We start from the raw sequence: 19851 nt of genomic DNA on the forward strand, positions 1-19851 counted from the left end.
TACCAAGACGCTCTGTATTGCTGTCATTTCCACTTGCATCTCTCATTTCCCAATGCTGGCTTGTTTGTTTGTCTGTCTGTCTGTCTTGCTGTATAGCCCAGCCTGGCTGGGGACTTGCCATCCTCCTGCTTCAGCTACTCAGGCCCAGGAATGGGCTACCACTCCTGGCTCCAGGTGCTTTCTAATAAGATAGCTGTGACCCCAGCCTCGTCGGGATCAGCCGCCTTCTTTTCCTAAAATGACTGCCACCCCCCAGGTCTGCTGGATCTGAAGCAGTTTGCTGCCTGAGGGGCATGGATTTCTTCTACCTTGTTTCAAGTTCAAAGCTGCAAGGCTAACTTGGAACCTCCATGTGGCTATCAAGACCCTTTTCACACACCTGCCAGATGAAAAATGCTAAATCAAATTCATTTTGGTTTTTGAGATGGGGGGGGGTCTCACATAGCCCAGGCTGACCTCAGGCTCCCTGTATAGCCAAGGATGGTTTTGAGAGTCTTATCTGACTGTCTCTCCCTCCTAAGTGCTGAGATCACAGTCTTGTTTCACCATGTCCAAACCCCGGGCCTTGCGAATACCAGGCAAACGCTCTACAAATTGACCTACATCTTCAGCCCTTCGATCATGTGTGTATGTGTGTGTGTGTGTGTGTGTGTGTGCACATGAGTGTGGTGCCTGCAGCAGGATCCCCTGGAGCTGTTTTGAGTGGGTGACCTGAAATGTGCTGGGAATTGAACTCTGGTCCTCTGCAAATCAAGAAGAGCTCTTTTTTTAATTATTTAATTTTATTTTATGTACATTGGTATCTTGTCTGCTTGTATGTCTGTGTGAGGGCATTGCATCCCCCGGAACAGGAGTTACAGACATTTGTGAGCTGCCATGTGGGTGCTGGGGACTGAACCCGAGTCCTCTGGAAGAGAAGCTGGCGCTGTTCACTGAGCCATCTCTCCAGCCCTCTGATTGAACTCTTCAATTACAGCTTAAATAGTATCTGCATTTCCAGTTTTACACTTCTTATCACTGACTTTTAAATCTACAGACTTAACATAGAGTCAGATCTGTTTTGTGCCCCAAGAGTTTATTCCTTGTCAAGACTTGGTGGGGCAAATCTAGACTAAAGAATCTTAGGAAGGTAAAGTACATTCCTAGAAAAACTATCCCCAAATGGACATCTGAGCTTGGCCCTCCCAGAGATCATGGTCCACTCAGGAAAGAAAGGGTCCTGTTCTTCCACATTACTGAAGCTCCTGAGATCTGTGCGAGGAGAGCCCTGGAGGAGGCTGAGATGTAATTTTTTTTTTTTTTTTTAGAATCTCAGTTCTCAAAAACACCCCCAGAGTCGCCGGCCCTGGGCTGTGGAAGCCACACCTTGTGTGCACAGACATGTATTTGTGCACTGTTTTTCACCCGAGCAGACGCCTTCCCTTTCCAGAGTGCGGACCATGAGCCAGTACCGTTTGCTCCTTAAGTGGCTGGAATGGGGAGTGCCCTCTCCATCTGCGAGGGGAGCAGACCCTAAGGAACACCTAAAGAAATCAGTAATCCGGTGGCGCGCTTGCGCTTCCGGTGTGAGAGGTCAGAAGGGCAGGGGTCTGGGCGCTCTTTACCTGTCAGCTCCATCCAGCTGACCCTCAGCGTGGCCTCTATAGGTCTGGAGTCCTGCTTGGCAAAGTTGTTTCAGTTTCTTCCCACACACCCGTAGTTTTCTCTCTAGCCAGGTGTGGCTCCCGAGGCAGAGGTGGGCGGATCTCTGCGAGTTCAGTGCCAGCCAAGCCCACACAGTGAATTCCAGGCCTGTCATCCAGAGCTACACAGGGAGACCCTGTCTCAAAATAAAATGTCTTTTTTTTTTCTCCAAGTGACCCACTGCGATTCTGTACGGTTATGCATCGTGCTCTTCTATTTGATTTTCAGGCATGTGGGGAGGCGGGCATGGGCACTTGAATACATTTTGCCCGCAGAAGCAAGAGCTCCCTCAGGACCTGGTGGTTACAGGTGGTTGTGAGCCGCCTGAGAGGCTGCTGAGGATCGAACTCCGCCTCCTCTGGAAGAGGGCCCCTTGGAAGCAAGCTGCTCGCCGCCGAGCCATCTTTCCAGCCCCGTCAGTCTTTCTTTGAAGATATGCTGTCTACCTTGCTTTTAATGTTCGAGGGGGATTTATGGTGGGAACCTTATAAATTAAAGATTTTTTTTTTTTTTTCGGCTCCGCGTCTTAGGAAACGAGCGGTCCTCCACCTTCTTCTCGAGGTCCTCCTGCCCTGCCTTAGTGGTCCCTCCACCCAGGCCCTGATGTCATTATGCAGCGGGGATGCGTCCGGGGCGGAAGGACGGAGGTCTCTTCCAGGCGGCGGGGCAGGGGGCTGGCAGGTGGCTGGCTGCGTTCGCCCCGCCCCGGGCCGTAGCCCCGCCCCGCTGCTCGGCGCGCATTGGCGCGGCCGGCTGTCTCTCTCGGCGCTGGGGAGGGGGCGCGCGGCTGCGGTCCCTCTGCAGAGGGCTGCGCGCCTCCGGAGCTCCCCGTTGTTTGGGCCCGTGCGCCTCGACCTCGGGATCAGGGATCTGGGTAAATGGAGGCAAGAGCAGAGACTCTGGGTCGGGATCGGATGCACTGAGCCCCTGGTGACAGAGAGCGGCAGACCCCGGGTCCCGGTCATCAGAAGGCGAGGAGCACGGGCTGCAAGGTCGCTTGATCCTCAGGCGTCTCAAGGTGGGTGACCCTGGGCAGTTCTGCCGCCCGCTCCCTTCGCACGCGGTGCAGCTGGTACCCTGGCCCGGCTGCCCAACCGTTTTCCTTCTTCAAGGCTTTTTAAGGGGAACTGTGGTTTGCAGCTCCGGGCTATGATAATTCTGTAGATAGCTTGAAGCTGGGCTATCTGCTCCACGCCCCCGGTATTTTCCTTTCTGAGCACTTTATCCGGAGCTCTGTCTCCTGCCACAGCGGCGTCGAGTCTGGAGAATCCTCCCTCCAGGAGGAAGCTTCGCGGTTCGGAGTCCGGCTCTGTCCGGATAGTGAGCAGCTCTTTTTGCTGCTCACGGAGAAGGACGGTGGTTGTTTTCTGTGGCCTTAGACATGGGCTTCTGCCAGGAAAGGACAGCAGGGACTTTAAGGTTTCCAAGGCAATAGAGCTCCTCTCGAAGATAAAGGCTAACCGTTTGCAGTCTTAACCCCGCAAAGTTTTACAGCCTGCAGGCTGCGTCCTTTCCCTGCCTCGCATACACTTGTTGTGGTGTTTATGTCTGTGGTGATGTACATTAAGAGAAGCCTCTGGTGCAAACATCTAGGCCATTCAGGTTAGTTTCAGATACTCTCCTGAATATGCTCTCATTTGAATATTTCTTCTATCAATACACACATCCTCTGCTGAGAGGGAGTGCTCGCTGGAGCTCTGAGAACACTTGGAGCCATTAAGGCTGGGTTCTAGTGCTTACACAGTGTGTGAGGAGAGACTGTAAATGTTTCCTTGATTCTATTACTATTCTAGAATTTTGTTTCTGCGTCGACAGATGAGGCAGACAGCACTTACCTTTAAAAAATTATTTCCTTAGATCTTGAAATGATTTTTTTTCCAGGGTTCCAGTTCGACAGAGAATTAGGAGCTGGTACCCAAATGAAAGCTTGGTGAAGAATGTACATGAAAGCAGAATAAGGAAGGAGTCCCTTTGCCAAACCCAGGACACCTGTCACCTAAAATTCATGGGGCTGTTGTCAGCTAATCACCCCAGGTCCCCATTCTTTAAGCCATGACATTCTATGGATGATTATTCTTTGGTGGCACTGGGGATCAAGTCCAGCGTCCTGTGGCATGCTAGGCCATTGCTGTCACCAAGCTATATGCCCAGACCAAAAGCTTAGTTCTACACTTTTTTTTCCTCTCTTGAGACATGGTCTCACATAGCCAGTGCTGGCCTCAACTCCCCTATAGCTGTGGGTGACCTCCATCGATTCTCTTGCCTCCACCTCCCACTTGCCAGAATTACAGCCATGCACCACCATAACCAGCCTCAGCTTAGCATCTTAAAGCTGTTCAGTCTCTCATGGAGACAGGCAGTCTTGGGTTAAATCTCAGCACTGTCGCCGCCTGCCCGGGAGCTTGGTAGTCTCAGGCAGGCTGCTTAACTGCAGATGGAGACATCACCACCTCCTCACTCTGGAACGCCGGGTGCGGGTTAGAGATGCATGTGAAAGTGCTCAGCGCTGCCTCGTACAGGAGAGTTGCGCAACCAACGCTGGCTGTTTTGTCGTCGCTAACTCACCTCCAGCTGTGCGCAGTCACGGTGGGAAAGTATGAGTAGCAGGCGCTGCGGTGCAGATGCCGAAGTTACACAACGCATTTAAGAGCAGAGAATGACAGCAAGTGCTGGGTTTTTCTGAGCATATGTATGGAAAGTAGCACCTCCTTGATGGAATGCACATTTTTAGAACAGAAACCTTATGCTACAATAGAAAGAACAGCAGAGAGTCAGAATTTCTACTTCTGACTCTGGCAAGGTCCTCATCTAGCCTAAGGCTTTCTGCAAGCCCCACTGCCCACTTGGGAGCTCGATTTTGTCAGTAATTAATCTTGAGTCATCTCTCAAGTCCCTAGCAGCATCTCAGTCCTTCACTGTCTGCAATGAGAAAATCATCCAGCTTCCCTAACTCCCTGCCTGCCATTGTTTTTTGTTATTTGCTAAACTTTCAGTGTGGGGCCATAAACAATTCCTGGAGAGGAGAACTAAGGGCACACTTGCAGAGTGACCCCAATCAAAGCTTTAACAAAAATAACACAATAAAATGGGGTCCCACTAAAATCTTTTTGATGGTGAAAAAAACAAGACTCAGTTTGTAGCCATACGTTTTAGTATGTACTTCCGTGGAACACTTGCCCCGTGTGATACGGTTTACATTGAAAATAATAAGCTTCCCCTGGGCGGTGATGACACACACCTATAATCCCAGCGCTCGGGAGGCACAGGCAGGTGGATCTCTGAGTTGAGGGCCAGCCTGGTCTACAGAGTTGAGTTCTAGGACAGCCATAGCTACATACAGAAAGAAACCTTATCTTGAAAGACAAAAAATAATAATAATAATAATAAATATGCTCACAGTGAAATAAACTCCACGCTTTTCTCTCATCAGGTTGGTCTTTGAATAAACGAGAATTTTGCCCAGGACAGAACTTTCATTCAAAGAGGAAATTAATAGAAAAGAAAAACCATGAGAAACAGATAAACAAGGCATTTGTGTCCTGAAGAAGCCATAGAAATAACTGTGGAGTGAAAGCAGGGTAGACGCCAGGGAAAAATCGGACTTGGTGTGATATTTTTGTCACAAAAGTCTTCAAGAGGAAGAAAGTAGACGCTTTTCCAGAGAATGAAGGAGTGCAGTGTCAAAACGGAGGAGACCGTGGTTTCTGAGATTCAAGTAGAAACTAAGGATGAGAAGGGGCCGGTAGCAGTTAGTCCTCAGGAGGAGAGGCAAGAGAGAAAAACAGCTACACTCTGCTTCAAGAGAAGGAAGAAAGCAAACAAGATGAAGCCCAAGGCTGATTCCAAGACTGTTGAGGTGACAAAGAAGCATCTCCCAGAAGCCGGGGATTCTGGTCAGTCGCAGCCAGCGGGGGCCTGGGCCTCCATCAAACGCCTTGTGACACACAGGAAAAGGTCCGAGTCTTCAAAGAAGCTGAAGCTATCTGAGCCTGAAGAGCCTGAGGACTTGGCCCTTCCTAAGAAAAAAGCAAAATCCAGACTTAAGATTCCTTGCATAAGATTCTCAAGAGGGGCAAAGCGAAGTCGCCATTCCAAACTCACGGAAGACTCAGGCTACGTCAGAGTCCAGGGAGAGGCTGATGATTTGGAGACAAAAGCCCAGACCCAGCTGGCTGACCAGGCAACCCAGGCTAAGTCCACCCAGGAAGGTGTGTTGGCAGAAGCTGGTAAGGAGGTCCGAGAATCGCATGTAAGCAACAGCGTCACGTCGGGGGAGAATGTGATTTCCGTACAACTGGAATTAGAAAATGAGTCTTCTGCTATTCAGATGGGCACCCCGGGGCTTGAAACAGAAACTAAAGTGATTAAGGAAACGCAGCATGTACAGGCGCAGCGAGCAAGTTCAGAAGCAGGCAGCCCGCGACCAGTGGCTTCTGCTGCTCCTCCCTCACCAGCAACCGCACATCCACATCGGTGCAGTGTGGGAGAGCCCAGTGAGGACACCCAAGAAAGCACACCAAGTGGGAAAGATGAGAGGAGCAGAAAGAGTGCTGCTGCAGAAAAGAAATCAGGAGGAATTGTGCTGAGCCAGGCAGAGGAAACTGCCGTGAGCCAGGCAGAGGAAACTGCCGTCAGCCAAGCAGAGGAAACTGCCGTCAGCCAAGTAAGGGAAGTTACAGTCAGCCAGGCGGAGAAAACTTCAGTGGGCCAAGCCAGCCAGGCAGAGGCAGCCACAGTAGCACAGGCAGAGGCAGCCACAGTAGCACAGGCAGAGGCAGCTACAGTAGCACAGGCAGAGGCAGCTACAGTAGCACAGGCAGAGGCAGCTACTGTAGCACAGGCAGAGGCAGCTACTGTAGCACAGGCAGAGGCAGCTACAGTAGCACAGGCAGAGGCAGCTACAGTAGCACAGGCAGAGGCAGCTACAGCAGCACAGGCTGAGGCAGCTACAGTAGCACAGGCAGAGGCAGCTACAGCAGCACAGGCTGAGGCAGCTACAGTAGCGCAGGCAGAGCCAGCTACAGTAGCACAGGCAGAGGCAGCTACAGTAGCACAGGCAGAGGAAGCTACAGTAGCACAGGCAAAGCAAGCTACAGTAGCACAGGCAGAGGAAGCTACAGTGCAGACAGAGGAAGCTACAGTTGGCCAGGAGGAGGAAGACATAATGGCCCAGGCAGAGGCAGCTACAGTCAGCCAGGCAGAGGAAGACACAGGGGCCCAGGCAGAGGAAGACACAGTGCAGGCAGAGGAAGCTACAGTTGGCCGGGCAGAGGAAGACACAGGGGCCCAGACAGAGGATGACACAGTGCAGGCAGAGGAAGCTACAGTTGGCCGGGCAGAGGAAGACACAGGGGCCCAGACAGAGGAAGCTACAGTTGGCCGGGCAGAGGAAGACACAGGGGCCCAGACAGAGGATGACACAGTGCAGGCAGAGGAAGCTACAGTTGGCCGGGCAGAGGAAGACACAGGGGCCCAGACAGAGGAAGACACAGTGCAGGCAGAGGAAGACACAGGGGTCCAGGCAGAGGAAGCTGCAATAAGCCGGGCACCAGATCTGAAAGAAAATGGACTTGATACAGAGAAACCCAGATCAGAAGAAAGCAAAAGAATGGAGCCAATTGCTATTATCATTACAGACACTGAAATCAGTGAATTTGATGTTAAGAAATCTAAAAATGTCCCTAAGCAATTCCTAATTTCAATGGAAAGTGAGCAAGTAGGGGTTTTTGCTAATGACAGTGATTTCGAGGGGAGAACTTCAGAACAATATGAAACACTCTTAATAGAAACAGCTTCTTCTCTCGTCAAGAATGCCATCGAGCTGTCTGTAGAGCAGCTGGTTAATGAAATGGTCTCTGAGGATGATAAGATAAATACTCTGCTACAATGACTTCATTTCCAGACCGCGCGAAGAGGGGGGAAAAACAACCTTTAAAGACGGATTCTTTTCTACACTTGTGGCACTTCTTTCTCAGTAACAAATTAGAGGCTTACCATCTGCGGGATCTCAAGGTGCGAGTTCAGCCCAAAAGTGCCAAAGAATAAATGAAGTTTGTAAAACCCTGTCCCTGGAACACAGTTCTGGACTGGGGGCGGTCAGCACAGATCACAGGGTGCAGTGACAGGCAGGGAGGAGTGGGAAAGGCTTGTGATGAGCCCAGCGCTCTGAAGAAGACTATTTCTTGAGCATTGGTATGCTAGATGCCCCTACTGTTCCCTAATGTCACAAAGGTTGGGTTTTGTTTTGTTTTTGTTTTTTTTCCTGATGGTTCGACCCTGTGTATAGGTGAACGCTGCATCCGCTTTTCTTTTACAGTGTGTGCTCCTGTTGTGTCTGACGGTGAATCACGTGAGTGGGGTTCTAGTCCCGAACAAGTTCCCTACAAAAGCCATTCACGGGTTCCTTCTGCCAGGCGAATAGCTACAAGTGTGTAAGCGTGGAAACAGAGTGTGTTCTCTCTCCACCTTCCTTCTGCCCAGCAGACCTGTGTATATACCCATCTGTGGGTGGACCCGTGTGCAGAGAAGTCAAAAGGGAAAGAGTAATTTTTATCCAGAAGGCAAACTTCCCAGATAGCAGAGCTATCTCCCCCTAGCAGAGTTACTTTTTTTTTTTTTTTTTTTTTTTGAGACAGGGTTTCTCTCTGTAACCCCTGGCTGTCCTGGAACTTGCTCTACAGACCAGGCTATGTGACAGCTAATTACAAAAGATGCAGGACAGAGAGATGGCTGGATGGCTGTTGAAGAGCATCCTCTTCAGGCCTGAGCACCACTGCCTCCTGAGCGCTGGGGTTAAAGGCGCGCGCCGCCGCTCCCCATCAAGCTCCCCTGGTTTTCATCTGCTCTGCGTTTACACTGTGTTCATGAACTGTGTACGTGTTCACTGCTTCTTCCTATATTTTCTCTCTATAAATACACACTGGGATCGAGTACAGAAGTAACTAACGCGGCTTTGGAATTTAACCAAGTGGTGGATGTTTAGCAATATTCTTGGCTGGAATGTGAAAATATTTCCTTCAGGCTTGCCTATCTTCTTCGTGTGCTTAATGGGTGGTGGGGATCTCATTCAGTTTAGCTAGACAAAAACACGTGGTCCCCTCAATAAATTTCTTTTCATTGTGTCCCCTTTAGACATAAAACCAAGAGTCACTGATAAATCCTCTTTAAAAACCACCTTATCCCACTGTATATGGTGCTAATAGACTTGTATACATAGCTACCAGCAAATATGTTTAAAAACGAGAAGTTTTAAAAGCCTGGTTAAAGTTGGTGCACTTTGCAGTATTTTAAATAATCCTGTATCTATTTACTTATAAGGATGGCTCCAAGTCAATATACTTGCATTAAAGTTTCTAACAGTCTTTTATGAGTGAGTAAAATCTATAAAATACACAGCTCTTAGCATTTATTGAAGGCGTTTTGGATTTGGGGATTTCTGAAAAGTAGGCACAAAGTGTGTGCTTTTGGGGGTAAGAAAGTAGCCTCAGGTTTCAGGTTTTGGGGGTGTGTGTTAGATCACTACGACTTTGGTCAGAATGTATTCTAATTGATTGGTTTATATAAGAAAATATATTCTCCTTCATTCTTAAAATGGTTTCTCTGGCTTTTCTGAGGACTTAAATAAACAGAATTTCCATCTGTAAACAGAATGCAGAAATTTGTTACCCGGTTGCAACCTGATACATCTGCTCTATGGTCAAATTACAGTGAATTTTAAGGTGAGCCGAACCAGAGAGCTGGCTTGTAAGTCTGCATAAAATATTTTTTTATAGGATGTACTTCAGGCAATTTGACCTTCTATGCAGAGCATGTAGAAAGATTCTGACTCCATTTACACTCTTTTGGCCTCAAACTGACCAGATTAAAGGTATCAGCTTATGGCACTCACATTAATTTTAATTGTAATCTGCCTCTAATGTACATTTATTAGCTAGAATCAACTTTCTTTTTGAACTCAGAATTTCCTAAGGCTGGGGGCGTCGATCAGATACCGGATGATCTTTCAGTATATTATCTTCACCCTCTTAAGAGCTGAGTATTATTCATTCCACTTCTTACAACACAGAGAATATAAGCACTTGCTGAAATTGTGTGTGTGTGCGTGTGTGTGTGTGTGTGTGTGTCACTATTCACTTAACATTTTTTCAAAGCCCTTTTTAGGGTATTAAAAATAGTACCCGGTAACATTTAAGTAAAGGTAGCAGAAAACAAAAGAACTTTCCAACAGAAATCATGTTCCCTGCCACCTCCTCCACCTCCAGGAATAATCAGCACGTGGCACAGATGAAGCTCTTCAGAAAAGCTGTCTGCATAATTTTCCTCCCAGGCAATGGGTTTGACAGCGTGAAGATGGCGGTGCTCTTAATTGATCTACTATTTAGTGGCGTCTTAGACAGGGCTTTACTTCTGAGAGATGATGTGCCCTCGACAAGATATTGAGTGAGGTTCCTTGCTAGAGGGGACTTAGTGGGCTTGGCCTGTGAGAAGGCCCAGGGGCCAGCCCTGCCCATGCGCACCACCCAGAGTTCATTTCGTCTGCAAATGTCTGACTTCCAACAGAATTTTCTAGGGGTTTGTGGCAGAATTTTTGAAACAATTGTTATACTTTTAAACCCTGTTGTTTGATCGCTCAGCCAGCTTGACTCAATAAGTAGTCTGCTTTCTAGTTTAATACTAAACACAGCAGGATTTGACTTTTCTGCCTGCCATTTGTGTATCTTTTAAATATCTTCATTTAAGTTGTAGAGTTCTTTCGAATTCCTGTTTTACCATGTAACAAAGTTTCTTATATCGAAGTGAAACTTTCAGTCCATTCTGCATTTTTATCACACCCTTTTAAAAAGAATTTTTGTAATGATCCTTGATGACAAAAATTTATTAAAATGAATCTACACAAAGTATGGGCACCCCAATTAAGTTAGAGTCATCCCTGATAACATGACCTCCCACACTCATCCTGGATAGGGTGTGTGTGTGTGTGTGTGTGTGTGTGTGTGTGTATGTGTGTGTGTGTGTGTTGGGGGCAAAGGAGGTGGCAACAGAAGCCAGGAAGGGGTAAGACAGAGCCAATGCTGAAAGATAAGTGCCAAACAGGGACGTTTGGGATGGGGAAGCTGGAATCTAACTACAGGGGCGGTCTGAACATAAACAGTGAACCCATTCTGATGTGTGCCCCTGTGCAGGAAAAGGCCTGCACAAGGCCATGTCAGTTCTTCTCCCGTAGAAATGCTGTGTAGATGAGCCACTATAAAAGTAAGAGCACCGTTTTGTATTCTCACTAAAATTAGTATTACTGTGAATCAAAGGCTAATACTACAGAAATAATACTCTGTAGAGAAAAGGTTTTCAAGCTAAATTAATTCATGTACCGACTAATACAGAATAAATGTTATATTAGCTCGTTTACTTATCTGTGTCTTTGAAAAGGAAAGTGGCTAATTATGTGTATTTCCTAAAACTGTAAAGATCGCACTGAAGAGAGAACATTTAGTTCTACAAAAAGTTCCGCTCCGTTGGGGGTTGGACAGACGTTACAGCGCCCATGTAACGGAGTCCAACTCCAGCAGAGAAATGCGAACAGTCGGACGGACTCTGAACCGATGGAACCGCAAGAACAGGCGGTTCTGAAATTGATGCCATTCAAATCGAGTGGTCCAGTACTGTTCCATGCATAATGGGGCATGCTATATGCCCGGTTCCCAGGACCTCGAAACCAAATGAAATCCAACCAAGGAAGGTTTTGTTGTGTCTCACCAGTCACATGGGTTGCTTTTCTGTATCGTTATTTATTATTATTTTCTTTGTTTTTGTTCTTCAAGACGGTTTCTCTGTGTAGCCCTGGCTATCCTGAAACTAGCTTTGGAGACCAGGCTGGCCTCGAACTCAACAGAGCTCCACCCACCTCTGCCCTCTTGCTGCCCAGGCTGTCTTTTCTTTATTATGTTAGTCTATGAGTTGCTAATAATCTCTATGGTTTCCTAGATGAGCGCCGGTGCAGAAGGACTTACATTATTCACACAAGAGCAGCTTTAGTTTGTTTCCTAAAGGCCTGATTTCATTCTGCTACCACTACTACCTGGGATGCACTGTGGTACAGGTGGCCTTAAACATCTGTCTAATCCTCTTGCCTCAGCCTCCTAAGTGCTGGGATTACAGGCATGCACCGTGAGCTGTTTTTTTTTTTTTTTCCTAACTACAACCTAATTATCGTAATTGGTTCCGATGAGACTGTATTTCCCAAGTCTTGGGACCCACTGAAAAGCTGACATCACCTTCCGAGGTCCAGAAACTACATCTGGCTTCAGACTCGCTTACTGCCTGATGTACAAGCACTGCACACACATTATAAAGTTCACATTCTTCAGAATTTTTATTATCATTACTATGTTTTAGTTCTTTTGAGGCAAGAGTCTTTCCATGTAGTCCTGCTGTCCTGGGGCTCACCACATAGACGAGGCTGGCCTTGAAATCACAGAGATTCCCCTGCCTCTGCTTCCTGAATGATGGAATTAGAGCTATTTGCAACCACACCTGGCTCTTTAGCATTTCTGGAAAGTTATTTTAGTTATTTGAGACACAGGTCTGTGTAGCTCAGGCTGTCCCCAGACTCAAGATCCTCCTGCCTCTGCCTGCACCTGATGAGTGCTGGGATTACAAGTGTGTCACTACACTTGGCATAAAGCTTTGTGAAATCAAATTTCCTAACAGAAGGGGCACGCTCCCACCTACAGATCATGTGCTCATCACCAAGAGTTCCTTACAGACTCACCTTCAAACCTGAAGTCTAGAGTCCTCTTGCCCCCACCTCACTTTGGTTTCCTGGCTAGATTTAGTAACTGTTTTGGAACTGGAACCCAGAGCCTTGTGCTCGCTGGACAAGTGCTCTATCATTGAGCCACATTCCCAGCAGCCATGCCCTTCGTGACCATGCGGTTAGTGGTCAGGATTAAGCTTCTCATGTAGCTTTCACACCTATATACCTGATGAGCATTCCACTTCTGCGATCCTGTGCCACAGAGCACAGGAGGGCGCTGGAGGAGATGAAGTCAGGTGCAAACGCACAAATCTCTATTTGACGATTGAATCACGAATTTGCACGTGTTCACCATGGACTTCACCCCTGGAAACCTGCCCTCGAACCTATTCACTACCGAATTCCTGCACCGACATCTCTAGGTTCATGTGACAGGAAGGTCTGGTCAGTACGGTCAGCAGCGGATCTCTGGCCACACTGTGCAGAATCGTTCTGATGACTAATGCCACCTGGCAAGAGGCAAGATCCTAGGACGGGCTTTCTGTGGGACTGTGTGCAGAACGAGGGCTTTAATCAACAAGAATGTCACACCTCTAAAAGAGGTCATCCCGAGCCGGGGCATCTCTAGCCTGTCAGAATCGCCCTCGGACTGCACAGGCAGGATGCTGGAACAAATGGCCACTGCTTGGTTCAGGGGAAGCAGCCAACTTGGCGTGAGCACTCCACCAAATACGACACAGAGCCAGCAGTGAGCCCTGATTCCACAGGAATCTTACTTAAAACTCTCTTTAATTTTCTGGACTCTCCCTGATCCCTTAATCTTTTGGTTATCTTTTTTCCTAAAGGATTACATGTTTGGACACAACTTAAATTTTTTTTCTATGTCTGTCTGTTCACAAATAGTAAAATCTACCATGTTTATTTAACTGATGTCATGTGTGAGTGTTCTGATCGTATGTGTATGCATCAGTTGCATGCCTGGTGCTCCTGGAGGCCAGATCCCCCGGAGCTGGAGTTAAGGGTGTCTGTGAGCTTCCATGAGTGCTGAGGATCAAACCACGGTGCCCTGCACAAGCAGCAAGCGCTCCTGACAGCGCAGCCATCTCTCCAGCCTGAACTTCTGGTGCTCTTGCTTTCACATCACAAATGCTGGTACTCTAGGTGTGTGCCTCCACACCATTTATGGGGTGCCGGGCATCCAATCAGGCCTTTAGGCATGCTAAGCAAGCACTCTAGAAACTGAGCTACAACCCCCTTCATTTGAAGTCTTAGATCTATAGACTGCTTTAGTTTCTTGTTGCTGTGACAGAATAAGTGGCAAAAACTTGAGGGAGGGTTTCTTGTCGCTCAGGGTTTGAAGGTCCAGTCCATCACTGTGGGAGAGTCAGTCCTGGGCTTCCTCAGGCTTCCGGTCACACTGGCTCCACAGTCAGGAAACAGGGTGAACGCTGGTGCTCAGCCTCTGTTCGGTACGGGACTCCAGCTCATGGACCAGGGCCGCTCAGGATAAAATTGGGATTTTCCACTTGAGTAATCTGAGACAGATAATCTCACAGACGTGCTTAGAGTGTCCTGGGTAGTTCTAGATCCTGCTGACAATCACAATTAACCAGCCGGATGTGGCTGCATGGCAGAGGCAGGAGAATCTCGAGTTTGAGGCCAGCCTGATCTACAAAACAGTTCCAGGACAACCAGGGTTACATAGAGAGACCTCTAAAACAAACAAACAAAAGAAACAAAAAAGTAACCTTTAAGATACCATCTGAGTATTTTTAGTTTAATATGATTTTCTATGTTAGTAAAACTTGGCTTTTTGTGAAAATCCAAAATAACTTCCCCGCCCCCTACCCCACTGGGTTTCTCTGTAAAATGACCCTGGTTGTCCTGAAATTTTTTTTGTAGACAGGCTGGCTTCAAAACTGTCAGAGATCTACCAGCCTCTGCCTCCCAAGTGCTGGGAATAAAGGCATGGGCCACCGCACCTAGCTAAATTAAATTTTTTAATCTCAGTGTCTAAATTTAGGAGAATCAGGCATACGACACAGCCTGCACCCATTAACCCACTAATAAACAGCAAAATACCAGGAGAAGCAAGGCTGGCATGCCTCACTGTCCAGCTGCACAGCTAAGCATTCAGTGATGAGCTTTGTTTCCCAAGTGGAATTGACTATCATCTCCAGCCATTGTGGCTCTGGGTGCAGCCATCAGAGAATGATCCGTTCCCACAGGTGCTGAACATTGGGTTTCCCTGATTACGCTTCTCATCCCAGTTTAAAAACACCATTTCAAAGAGAGAATAGGAAGGACTGTGTGTCTGTGTCGGAGTGCTTGCCTGGAGTGTGCAAGACCCTGGGTTTAATGCCCAGCACTGTGTGTGTGTGTGTGTGTGTGTGTGTGTGTGTGTGTGAATTTAATCTGGGTATGGTGGTGTCTCTCTGTAATCCTTGCTCTCTGGAGTCATGGTGACAAGAGAAAAAGTAAGCTAATCAGGAACCACTTTCTCACGGCACCTGAAAGTGCAGGCTTGTGTGGAGTGAGAGGGTGATGGAGGGCGAGATTAGCCTAGGAAGAAGAATGCTGAGTTTTCCCTCTCCCACCGAGTCTTTGGTGTGCAAAGAACTTTCCCAGATCTTCCCTGGACCTTCCTGCAAGTCAAAGAGCAAACAGCCACAGAAGGGAGGCGGGATGTTTAGGCCTCCTTCTTTGTATGGGCTTCTAGTCCTTTCATATTCAAGAGTCCTCTGGCAGCGCGGCCATTCCTTCAGGTTTCTGGCAGGAGGGGACACCATGGGAAAGCTTGAGGGATACTTTGTTTCTGTTATTTTGATACAACAGCACCAAAGCGTTTCAGCTGGAAGAGGTTTAACTTGTATAAACACTGGGAGGCAATTTAACGGAGGGAAAACCCGTCATTTCTCCAGAAGGCTCAGCTGTACAGAAACTTAAATGTCTAGCACAAAGCCCTGGACTACTGATAATGCTGCAGACAGGCCGGGGCAGGGCACTGAAAAAGGCAGACTATGACTTGAGAGGTCTAGTAAAGAAGGACCTGGGTTGAAGTGAGGAAGGAGGGAATCTGAGCGCATCTGGTCAGTTAGCTAGCGGGAACTGTAATTTTGAAAGGCAAACAGCTGATCTTGCAGGCAGCACGTGTGAGGAGAGGGAAGGAGAGCCAAGATGAAAGCTGAGCAGCCTCAGTTCTAGCCTGGGGAAGCTCCACGCTGATTTCCAATGGCTGTGCCTCTCTGCGTGCCCACCAGCAGTTCATGAGGCTTTCTTTGCCTTCCTCTTGCTTTCTTGAAGTAGCCATGCTGACTGCTGAGAGGTGGAATCTCAGTGTGGCTTTAATCTGTGTCTCAGTGCCGAATAAGGAGGCTGAGCACGTTTTAATGTTTACTAGCCATTTGTACTTCGTCTTCTGAGAACTGGCTGTTTATTCCATTAGCCCATTTAGTGCCTGGATTGATTTTGTTTTGTGTGTGTATTTAGCATTTTTAGTTCTTTACATAGTCTAGATAGCAGTACTGTCAGATGCACAGCTAGTCAAAGGTTTTCTCCCTTGCATAGGCTGCCATTTACTCTTTTCTTTTGCTACAGGAGTTCCTCCTCTTCTTTTCCCTCTCTTCTCCCCCCTCCTTTCCTTTTTCTTCTGTGTTTTTGGTGCTGGGTCTATGTGGCCCTGGCCGTCCTGGAACTCACTCTATAGACCAGGAATAGTGCTTCCTCAAGATCCAGCTATACCACTCCTAGGCATATATCCAAAAGATGCTCAAGTATACAACAAGGACATCTGCTCAACCATGTTTGTAGCAGCTTTATTCCTAATAGCCAGAAGATGGAAACAGCCCAGATGCCCCTCGGTTGAGGAATGGATACAGAAATTGTGGTACATCTACACAATGGAATATTACTCAGCGATAAAAAAACAAGAAAATCATGAAATTTGCAGGTAAATGGTGGGAACTGAAAAAGATCATCCTGATTGATGTATCTCAGAAGCAGAAAGACACACAGGGTATATACTCACTCATAAGTGGATATTAGACATACAACATAGAATAAATCTACTAAAATCTGTACACCTACGGAAGCTAATCAAGAAGGGGAACTCTGGCTAAGATGTTCAATCCCCATTCAGAAAGGCAAAGAAAATGGCCATCAGAGGAGGGAGAAAACAGGGAACAGGACAGGAGCCTAGCACAGAGGGCCTCTGAAAGGCTCTACCCTGCAGGGTATCGAGGCAGATGCCGAGACTCACAGCTAAACTTTGGGCAGAGTGCAGGGATATGAAAGAAGTGGAGATAGTAAGACAGGAGCTCCACAAGGAGAGCAACAGAACCAAGAAATCTGGCACAGGGGTCTTTTCTGAGACTGATACTCCAAACAAGGACTATGCATGGAGATAATCTAAGAACCCCTGCACAGATGCAGCCCATGGCAGTTCAGTGTCCGAGTGGGTTCACAGTAATGGGAACAGGGGCTGTCTCTGACATGAATTCAGTGGCTGGCTCTGATCACCTCTCCCTGAGTGGGGAGCAGCCTTACCAGGCTACAGAGGAAGACAATGCAGCCACTCCTGATGAGACCTGATAGACAAGGATCAGAGGGAAAGAAAGGAGGACCTCCCTTATCATTGGACTGGGGGAGGAGCAGGAGTGGGAAGAGAAAGGGAAGGTGAGGCTCGGAAGGGAGGAGGGAGCTACAGGGGGGATACAACGTGAATAAATTTTTATTAATAAAAATAAAAATAATTAAAAAAGAGAAAAATAAGATGGATACAGAAAGAAAATGTATACATTCCTTCCTCACTTCCTGCCTCGTACACATATACATACAACAAAAGGAATAAGGGAAAGCTGGGCATGGGGGTACACACGGAAGGCAGAGGTACGCAGATCTTTGTGAGCCTGAAGCCAGCCTCGTCTATACAGTGAGTTGCAGAATAGCCAGGGCTACTAACGGAGAGAACTTGCCTCAAAAACAAAGAAAATAAATAAATAAAACTAAACCAAAACCAAAAAAAATTGAAAGGGAGACAAGTGGGTGTGGGAAGGAAGGGGCTGGGGGAGGAAGTGGGAAGGGCTGACTGTGGTCAAAGGACACGATATACTTGATGGACCATAAAATCCAACAGTAAGTACAATGAATATATGCCAATAAAAGAATGAAGAAAAAAGGACCGAGCAAGGTAGGATTTTCTTGAATCTTTCCATTTAGCTCTCAGCCAGGCAAAACATTAACTGAGCTTGATAAATGATTAGAGGGGTCAATGTCTTTGGAGTAAAATCTCCATGACCTTACTCTCAATGACTTGCAAAAATCCTCAGACCTGTTCAATAGTACAGTCATGAGTGCGCTGCTCTCTGCTGATGTATTTCTTGTACATCAGACACACGAAAGGATGTCAAGATGCTATTACCTAACCCTGAACTGACTGTCAGGTAAGGAAAGATCCAAATGCAGCGCATCAAATACAAAAAACGCTGTGTAATGCCAAAACGGAGTAGTACCGTTTTTATGGTACACTGGTGCCATCTTTTGGCCAGATTAAAAGTCACACAAATTACAAACTACAATCATATCTTTCATTCACCAGACTTGAGGTACGGTTTCTTTAACACTGTCTTGACTAGAAAGTGGCAGCACGTCTATAATCCCGGAATTTGGGAGGCCGAGGTAAAAAGATTATGAGTTTGAAGCTAGCCTGCGCTACAGAACAAGAGGACTTGAGCTTTTTGTTTTGAAAGCATGTTGAACTTGAAATTGATGCCGAGGAATGTATCTGGTTTTGTTTTACTCGTGTTTGTGGCGTGTCCGTGTGTACTTGTTAGTGGGGGCCGGAGTATGTGAACAGAGGCGCACACGGGGCTTCCTCCACAGCTTTCCTCTTTCATATTCTGAGGTTCCTCCCTGAACCACTGCACTTCAGGAGTCCGCCTGCCTGTCCGGGGCCTCCCATCTTCACCACATCCTGTAGCTACAGGCATGCACACCGCACGGGCTCCACACGTGGCTTCTGGGGATACAGCTGACTTTAAATAAAACAGTTTAAAACATCTAACAGATGAGATAAAGGAGAATATAAATAGGACTTTGGAACAGAAACATCATACACTCCAAGAGATCAACATTAACTCCCAAATGACTAGAAAGAAATCCCAAACTTTTGTGCTCTTATGCACTATCACAAATTTTAAAGTTCTTAGAACTAGCCAACCTCAATTCCACTGACATCTTGAGAGGGCAATTGAGTGGGATAGGAACGGGAGATAGCCTTTTTATTAAGACACGGTCAGCAACCCCACTGGTCTCTACTCACCAGATGCCAGTAGCAGCCTTACCATGCCCTCCAGCCCAGGCATAATTACCCCAAAACCTCCATGCTGCCAATCATCCCCATGGTGAAGTGTTTTTACTGTCAGTTACATCTGTGCTGACTGAGCTACAGGATATGTTTCTGGGTGTGTTATTCTGCAGGACTGAACTCAAGTCCTTGTGTGGACTAAGCAAGCACCCTACTGAGCTACATTCCCACCCCTACGCTGGGTGTATGTGAATGGGGCTTTTTGTCTGGTTTTGCTTTGGGGACGAGCTCTTCTTGCTCAGTGGTCTCCATGTGAGCTGCTGATCATCCCACTTCAGTCTTAATGGAAATACAGTGTGTCGGCCATCGTGTCTGTCTTGGGCGGTGGCATTTTGGGATTAGAGCAGCATTGGAATTAGGAGAGTGGGTAAAACAGACTGCCTTCATTTAACCAGTTGAAGGCCTGAGCGGAAAGGTCACCTTTCCCTGCCTGAGAGATCCATCTTTCCCTAACTTTGGGCAAAAACTCAAACAGCTCTTTCTGGGTCAGCTATCTCTTCGGGTTTTTTTTTTTTTTTTTTTTTTTTAGATTTACAATAGGATCACATCATTTAGTTTCTTGGCACACTTGCAGAGTGCAGGTATTCATAATTCTGTCTTCTTAAAGGCATGGGTCAAGGTCATATTTACTATATTTTTTTTTAAATAGGGGCTATGGAAGCATAATTATACAGTGGTCTGTCCTACATTTGCTACAAATGCCTGATAACCTGACGATTTACTCATTAGGCCCTTTTTACTATGCAAGGTCTTGGGTTTGCTTGGGGCTTATTTTTAACTGTGTGTTTCTGCATGGGTATGTGCACACACATGGGTGCAGGTCCCTTGGAGATCAGAGGCATTGGATCCTGCCACAGCTGGAGCTACAGGCAGTTGTGAGCTGCCTGATATGGGTACTAAGAACAAATCTGGGTCCTCTAGACGCACAGCCAGTGCTCTCAGCCACGGAACCATCTCCCCAGTCCCTTTAAGACTCAGCTCAGCCTGGCCTTAAACTCCATCCTACTGCTTCAGCTTCCTGAGTGTCGACAGAGGCCTGGCCTGCACAGGC

General features: G+C 47.2%; 1 protein-coding gene across 1 annotated transcript; it reads left to right on the plus strand.

Annotated features, from left to right (window-relative positions):
* Positions 1–2445: 2445 nt before the first annotated feature.
* Positions 2446–11079, plus strand: Akap5 (A-kinase anchoring protein 5). The gene is made up of 2 exons (XM_060387672.1): positions 2446–2701; positions 5114–11079. Exon 2 carries the CDS (start codon positions 5348–5350, stop codon positions 7571–7573), a length of 2226 nt encoding a protein of 741 aa, XP_060243655.1. The 5' UTR covers positions 2446–2701; positions 5114–5347; the 3' UTR covers positions 7574–11079.
* The last annotated feature ends 8772 nt before the right edge of the window (positions 11080–19851 follow it).

The sequence above is a fragment of the Meriones unguiculatus genome, chromosome 7 (genome assembly GCF_030254825.1).
Source record: "Meriones unguiculatus strain TT.TT164.6M chromosome 7, Bangor_MerUng_6.1, whole genome shotgun sequence".
Classification (NCBI taxonomy): Eukaryota; Metazoa; Chordata; class Mammalia; order Rodentia; family Muridae; genus Meriones; species Meriones unguiculatus.

Excerpts from the sequence above, each read along its gene's own strand:
- Akap5 (XM_060387672.1), top strand. The coding sequence starts at position 5,348 with ATGAAGGAGTGCAGTGTCAAAACGGAGGAGACCGTGGTTTCTGAGATT.